Here is a 7,486-nt window from a genome sequence, read left to right on the forward strand (position 1 = left end):
ATGGGCGTTAGAGTGGGCGTGGCACTCTGCTGAAACAAACTTGAGCTGCGCAGGAATCTCAGGAATCTGCATGCCTAATCCGAGTATTGTAGCTCTTATAGTTTCCGAGATCTCAGCGTTCATACGGACAGACGGACAGACGGACAGACGGACATGGCTAGATCGACTCGGCTAGTGATCCTGATCAAGAATATATATACTTTATGGGATCGGAAACGCTTCCTTCTGCCTGTTACATACCTTCCGACGAATCTAGTATACCCTTTTACTCTACGAGCAACGGGTATAACAAGAAAGAACGCTATAGTCGATGGCCTCGGATATTAAATACCCGTTACTCAGCTAAAAATCGACTGTTTCCGAAATTGAATCCTGTATCTGATCTGTATCCTGCTATAGTCGACTGCTTAAACTATCAGATACCCTTTACTCAGCTAAGGGGAGTGATGAAGATATGGAAGCAGCAAAGCGACAATATTGCACACCCTGAAATAGCGCCACCTAGCGTCGATTCCTTTATTTGCTTATAACTTTAATTGTTTAATAATTTCAATGGATGGTCCGATTTGGACCATTTTTGAAATTGAGCTAGATATTGATAATCAAAGCAAAACAGTGACTCAAATATAAAACCAACCGCTTTACTTAGTGATCCACAAAATCTACTGATCAAGGTTGTGTGAAAGTTAATCCTTTTGTTCTTAAGAACCTGTGCTTTGGGGACCCACTTCCGATGGCCAGGATACGGTGAGCTTAACATTTGATGCCGTCAACATCAGCTTATGTTTCCATTACTGCTTAGGTTTTGGAAGATGTGCTCCTGCCCAACTTGAACCAAGGTGATCTTATTCCCAAGAACCTGTACTTCCGGAAACAGGCGCAATAAAGAAGACACTTGCTTGCATTTGTAACCAACATGGATTCTTTATTAGTTAGATTCTCAGATTTTCCCCACGGGGGGAACTATTGCTCACATGGAGAGCATTATGCAAGCCCAGCTTTCGATGGGGTCTGTTCTTTGCAATATTTTGAAAAGAACAGCTCTAGCCAAAGGAAACTGACCCGAATCGGTGGTGCGGCGCATTCTCTTCAAAATATTCCCGGTCCCGCAATCGCTCCCACCTGCACCACCGACCACCAGTGGGTGGCTACTGACCCAAGCCACCGGTTGGTTGGGCGGTGGGAATGGGAACGGGTACGGCCGGATCGGGGTGTCAGTGTTAATAGCTAATCGAATTACAACTTAGTTTGCATAGACATAATTGAAAAGGTACGTATGTATGTGTGTATAAAAGTATATGTATAAAAAATTTCCAAAATTCCACTCTGCATATACATTTGCTTAATTCACTTCTTGCATAAATATCAAACTTGTCAGATGCCTCAAAAATGTAAGTAAATTCTATAAAATGTCACTATCTTAGCAGTGTAGAGCAATCCGAGTGTTTTACTACTGGGAGCTCTTGATATGTCACGATATAATAACAATATAACGATATGCGTACTGGATTTTTGTGAGGGGCTTGTGGGGGGTTTCAGGGATTGGGATTAAGGATCGGGAGTACTTGCCCCTTGTTCATGGCAAATAAAGAGTACAAACTACTTATTCCATAATCAGTTCTTGGTGATTGATGCAAATGAATTTTCTTATATTCTCTTGGGATTTCCCTCCGTTTCGCCTTGCCTCTAGCACCCAAAGTGGAGCCGCAACTGGTAATAGTTGGTTAGAATTGGATGACACCTGGTACGCACATAGAATCATCGAATTTCGGCTAGGCTAGATTGCTCTGGGGTTAGATTGATTGAGTGCAGAAGGTGGGGCGGGAAACAGGTGGGGGGACTACGAATCGCGTTAGTAATGATTGTATCTCACAACACCGACGACAAGACGACGATAGACTACACACAATAAATTGGTATCCGTACCTATAGGCCTGCACAACACATTGTACAGGTTAACGCGTATAACAACATAATCCCTTGCTTAAACGTAACAATATTCTGATATGTTTGGGTTTCGGTTTGGTTTTCCTCTGCAGGTGCACTGGTGCCTAAATCAAGCCTTATATCTAAGCTATGTCCGTTAACAATTTAATATCTCCTCGTGCTGACCGAGACCAGCACTCCCCTTCGAGTCGAGCTACTGTGCGTGTCTGGAGTGGAGTGGGTTGGATGATGGTGTTGCCTCTGGAGGTGCGTCAATTCAACAAGGTGGTTTGGGACACATATTCTGGCTGCGCTGCTGCTGCTGCGACTTGCTGCTGGTTCAAAAAGCGTGCTTTCTGAGTCTAATTATTGGCAGAGTTGCATAATTCACGGACTCTCTATAATCTATAAGAAAACATACAATACAACAACACAGAAATGGTTTGTAGACGTACGAAAGGTCTGTGATCTTGGGTCTGGGATTGCTATTAGCGTTTTGCTTTTTAGGGGTCTTTATGTTGCTTTACGCTGTGAACCGAATCAAACCGAATGGAACTGGGGGCGACCGCACTATTTACTATCACTGATCACTGATCCGAGTCTGAGGCTGGGTCTGGGGGGTGGAACTGAAACTGAAGCTGAAACTGACCCACATAGAACATCGCGTCTAGCTGGACAGATGCGGCTTCAGTTTAGACGCTAGTCAGAAAGGCCACGCTACACACGGCAATCTGGGCCAGGATGTTCACTTGCAGGATCCGCATCAGACCGCCGCTGGTGGGCGAGGGACTCACATTGAGGCCGGCGCAGTGCATCTTCTCGGTGGGCATGGCCTGCACAAAGTACTCGCGGTTGTCCAGCGACATGTGGCACAGAGGCTTCTTCTTCTGCGACATTTCGTCGTCCTTGTTCTTCAGGTCCTCCAGCAGCTTGGGGAACCAGGTCAGCTCGCAGGAGCAGTTCAGCGGGTTGTCTGCATGGGCAAAGGGATATTGATTTTGACTTAGTTTAATAAGGACGTTGACTGCGTTCGAGTGCCCATGACTTGCCAGTGATATCGATGATCCGGAGGGTGTCGATAACCGGCTCCATTATGTCCTGCGGAATGCGCTGCAGCTTGTTGTTCTGCAGATTCAGCGTCTCCAGGGAGTTGAGATTCTCGAACAGAAGACTTGGGAGAACCTTGATGCTAAACAATGGCAAAACGTAATGGTTAGGTATCAACAAACATTTCCAATCTTATCAAGTCAGATCGACAGCTTTATAAAATATTATCGTTGTCATGAGTTCTTGAAACTAAAAACAAGAAAGAACGCTATAGTCGAGTACCTCGATCAATCATAGGTATTGACGAGACCAATACATTTCAGTTAACATTTTGTATCTTGCATGAAAATTGTGGGCGCCAAAGGTTTGGGCGGTTTGTGGGCGTTAGAGTGGGCGTGGCATATTCGCGTAACAAACTTGCGCTGCGTAAAAGGCTACGGAATCTAAATCTGAGATCTCATTTCTCCATCTTTGATAGTTTCCGAGATATCCACGTTCATATTTACGATTTTTTGAAGTTTGTGGGCGGCCTGTGGGCGTTAAAGTGGGCGTGGCAAACTTTTTTAAATCAATCGATAGATATTGATGAGAACAATTCATTTCAGTTAAAATTTTTACTGTAGCATCAAAATTTTAGGAGCCACAGTTTTGAGCGGTTTGTGGGCGTTAGAGTGGGCGTGGCACGCTGCTGAAACAAACTTGCGCTGCGTAAGAAGCTTAGGAATCTGCATGCCAAATTCCAATAGCCTAGCTCTTATAGTTTCCGAGATCTCAGCGTTTATCCGGACGGACAGACAGACGGACAGAAAGACGAACAAACGGACATGGCTAGAACGACTTGGCTAGTGATCCTGATCAAGAATATCTATACTTTATGGGGTCGGAAACGCTTCCTTCTGCCTGTTATATACTTTCCGACGAATCTAGTATGCCCCTTACCCTACGAGTAACGGGTATAACTACAAATTAACAATATGAATCGAAAAGTGTTAAAACTGTACGATCAATATTGTGTTTTGATACAACGAGCTCATTTATGTGAGTAATTTTTACGTTGCTGTACACTATTCGTGTGGCGGCAGAGAAAGAGCAGATCCCTAATAACAGGAGCCTGCCCGCCGCTAAAGGCTCTTTAGAAAGCATCCTTAAACTTAACACAAATAGTGTGAGTAACTTTCCCGCTGCTGTACACTATACGTTCTTGAGGGTCTTTTAAAAAAGTCATGAAACTTTTGAATCTTAATTTTTTCATTAAGAAGTATCTTACTCATTTTTCTGCAGATTGAGGAAAGTTAGAGAGTCTCCAAATCCAGTGAAGGCATCTTCTGCCAAAACATTGATGTTGTTATTGCGCAAGTCTAAGTGACGAAGGCGGTGCAATGGACGCAGTGCCTCACTGGGAACAGTGTGGATTTGATTGTCCCCCAGGCGCAGATATTGCAGGTTCTCTATGGACCAAGAAGGTTAATTAATTGAAGAGACAAAAGGAGAGGACAACCCACCCTCCAGGCCCTTGAAAGCATCCTTGTCAATAGTACTGATCTTGTTGCCCTCGAGCTCCAAGGAATTCAGCTGGGTGAGGTGGCTAAAGACATTGGCAGGCACGGTGGTGATCATGTTGTGGGCCAAAATCAATGAGTCCAAACTCTGTAAGCCTGCAGAAAGAAAAACAAATCAAACAATTGCATAGCGCAAGCAACATTACAATAGTCACCTTCAAAATCCCCTTCGCTGATGGCGCGTATCTTGTTCTCCTGGATCTCAAGTTTTTTCAGTGTGCCCAAAATGGAAAGAGCTTTCTGCGGGATACTGCTTAAATCGTTGCCACCCAGATTTAGGCGCTTAATATGGCTAAAAATATGGGTTTTTGAGTACCACATGCCAAATAAAATAGATTAAGGCTTACTCCTCCAGTCCTCGGAAAGCCTCGGGATCGATCTGTGTAATCTTGTTCTCGTAGAGCGTCAGAATCTCCAGGGTCTCCAGTCCCTCGAAGGCATTGTTGTGAATCACGGTGATTTTGTTGTGGTTCAGATTGAGGATCAACAGGTGGAACAGGTGCCCCAGAGCCTGCGAGGGCACCGTCTTCATTTGGTTCAGGGAGACATCCAGCTGGGTGAGTCCCTCACCTGAGATAAATGGTAAAGAGAGTAAAGCTTGAGATGGCCGAACTCAACCGGAGTACGTCTAGTTACCCAGCGAGCTGAGGGCGTTCTCCTCAATGGCCGCCAGGCTGCTGTTGTGGATGGTCAGGTGACGGATGTCCAGGGCCAGGAAGACGAAGCCCTGCAGCTTGGGCAGGTTGTTGTGGCGCAGCTTCAGGTAGAAGATGATGGGGCTCTTGCCCTTCAGCGTGCCCATCGACTTGGTGATGTGCACCAGGTCGGTGGTCTCGCACAGGATGTCTAGTCCGTTCTTCTTCACCGTGCAGATGCAGGGCGCGATCTCGCTCTGCTCGGGGCACACCTGGGCCTGCGGCAGCCCCTGGGCGAGCACCTGGCCAATCGTCACCAGCAGCACCACCACTGCCACCACCGCCGTCGTGTGTCCTGGTTGCAGCTGAAGTCTCGCCATGCTGAACACCTGCTGGTGGTTTGCGATTTCCTTCGAGGATGGGGGCGGGCTTCTGTGTGCGTGAAGGATGTCCCGCGGTATTTGCAGCTAGAGTAAAAGTCGTGACTGGTCGCGATTTCCGATGCTGATGAATGCTATCTACAATGGCTATTGCCGTAGCCCTGTGTGCGAAAGGAGAAGCGGTTAGGTTGGGGGACTTCAATTAAGCGCACAATGCGCGATTTTATTTGGGTTGTGTGCCCGCGGATTAAATATAAATTGCCCGCAATTGAGCTCTAGCTGCGGTGCTCCTCTCCCGTCTTCCGTCTCCGGCCTCTGTCTCTCACCTAAATGGTTTGTCCGTCCGCGGCTGGCGAGTGCCAAATGAAACATGCCTCCAGCTCCGCCGAGATGCAACAAATCCGCCAGGCTCTGGCGCTCTCTTCTTTGGCTTTGGGGCTCTTCGTGGAGCAGCTGGAGTCGAACCGCCGCACGCTCTCTGCTTCTGCTTCTGCTTCTTGGGGGTGGCTATGGGGCGTATGCGTAATGGCCAGTGAAGTGCCAACTGGGTTAGTGTGTGTGTATAACGATGTAACGGAAAATCGATACGGCGACGTCGAGAGATTGTTGAATGGCCCGTTTGTTTGTATTTGTTGCTTCGCCTCTAACTAATTCAACAGTCCTCGAGCGCTCCTTTGTCCCCTCCTGGGTCCTTTGCTGCCCATGTATCGATGAATCCCCACCGTTCTCCGTTACATCCACGAAAGATGGCCAGCCAGGGTCCGTCTAGTGGGTACTGTCGCTCTGCCAGGCTCTTCTTGGCCCTCGGTACAAGTCAATATCAATCCCGTTGCATTCTCTGCGGAATCCCACTGGCAAGCCCCGAATCCTGAACCCAGAATCGGAAAGTGTTTGAAACGGTTCGAAGCGTTGGTTGATGGAAAATGAAGCACGTTTGGTTGGCAAAACCGACGATTGCGGACTGAGAGCACTCGGCGAGAAATTGAATATAACATCACAGTTAACTCTCGGGGGTGGCTCAAGCTTTTCAAAGCTCAGCGAAAGCTTCAGATAGCGCTCAAAATAATCCCTTAGTGACCCCGACTAAAAACTACGATTGGTTATCAATCGTTAGACCCAATCGAGGCTTAAAGGTTACGTTTCCAAGGGGACAAAGATTAGTTAGTTTTGAAAAATATAATTTTGATAGCCTCTGACCTTTAGTTAGTCGTTACACAAAATGGTGAGATTATTTGCTAATTGGTATACCTTAAATAATTCAAAGTTACTTTGTTTTTTTAAGTAGAATAAGAGGCTATTGCACAATCGTTTTTTCCAAAAAGGATTATAAGTTCATCCAGAAATGAGGGAATAATGTAAGAAAGAAACTCTATTTTGAAGGACTATAAACTTAAAGTGTGCATAACTCATTATTATTCTAAGGAATGTAAAGAACCCATTTGTTTGGACATTGAAGTGCACTATGGCACTCACGACATTACAAAATAAATATTTAGAATTTTAGGGTCTGCGGTTCCGCTTCAAAGAATATCACTCATACGCACTGTTGCCCTTAATCAAATATATTATTTTCATACAAGTGGCCTCGACTTTAATGAAAAGTAAAATTCGGGCTTATGTCTTACAGCCTTGGTATTTTGTACACAAACTACAGTTGACAAAGTTTGGAAGGGGAAATCGATTTTTTGAAAACAATTTTCCTGGACAGTTGTTATGAGTTTTAGTAGCAAACTAGTAAACAAAATGGAAGTTTTCGAATACTTTTTTTTCACTTAAATTTACCACGTGAAAAGGTAAGAAAAAGATTTTTGTGTGACTCTTCCAAAAAGGATAAAGGGTAGTTATAGGGTATATTAGATTGTGGTCTTATTTTTAACAAAAATACCCATCGAATGACCTCATTTGTTAAACATTTTATGCTCCGTTCAACAGTTATACC

The 7,486-nt window shown here is 45.3% G+C and overlaps 1 protein-coding gene across 3 annotated transcripts; it reads right to left on the reverse strand.

Moving 5' to 3' along the window:
• Positions 1-899: 899 nt before the first annotated feature.
• On the reverse strand, positions 900-6,514 carry LOC108019859 (carboxypeptidase N subunit 2). 3 transcript variants are annotated; one of them, XM_017087904.4, is made up of 9 exons: positions 5,874-6,514; positions 5,169-5,708; positions 4,880-5,102; positions 4,688-4,824; positions 4,476-4,628; positions 4,241-4,421; positions 2,976-3,115; positions 2,721-2,899; positions 900-2,331 (listed from the first exon to the last, which is right to left on the reverse strand). In XM_017087904.4, the coding sequence occupies exons 2-9, from the start codon at positions 5,545-5,547 to the stop codon at positions 2,314-2,316; spliced, it is 1,410 nt and encodes a 469-aa protein (XP_016943393.3). In that variant the 5' UTR covers positions 5,548-5,708; positions 5,874-6,514; the 3' UTR covers positions 900-2,313. The 3 variants fall into 3 exon arrangements, with proteins under 3 accessions (XP_016943393.3, XP_016943392.3, XP_016943391.3); XM_017087903.4 differs by having other exon boundaries at positions 2,576-2,899; XM_017087902.4 differs by having other exon boundaries at positions 900-2,899; positions 5,874-6,513.
• Between the last annotated feature and the right edge of the window lie 972 nt (positions 6,515-7,486).

The sequence above is a fragment of the Drosophila suzukii genome, chromosome 2R, assembly GCF_043229965.1.
Source record: "Drosophila suzukii chromosome 2R, CBGP_Dsuzu_IsoJpt1.0, whole genome shotgun sequence".
Lineage (NCBI taxonomy): Eukaryota > Metazoa > Arthropoda > Insecta > Diptera > Drosophilidae > Drosophila > Drosophila suzukii.

Excerpts from the sequence above, each read along its gene's own strand:
- LOC108019859 (XM_017087903.4), bottom strand. The coding sequence starts at position 5,547 with ATGGCGAGACTTCAGCTGCAACCAGGACACACGACGGCGGTGGTGGCA. Across the intron at positions 5,103-5,168 it reads GAACGCCCTCAGCTCGCTGG|GTGAGGGACTCACCCAGCTG; the intron begins GTAACTAGACGT and ends CATTTATCTCAG. Across the intron at positions 3,116-4,240 it reads CTCAATCTGCAGAAAAATGA|CATCAAGGTTCTCCCAAGTC; the intron begins GTAAGATACTTC and ends GCCATTGTTTAG.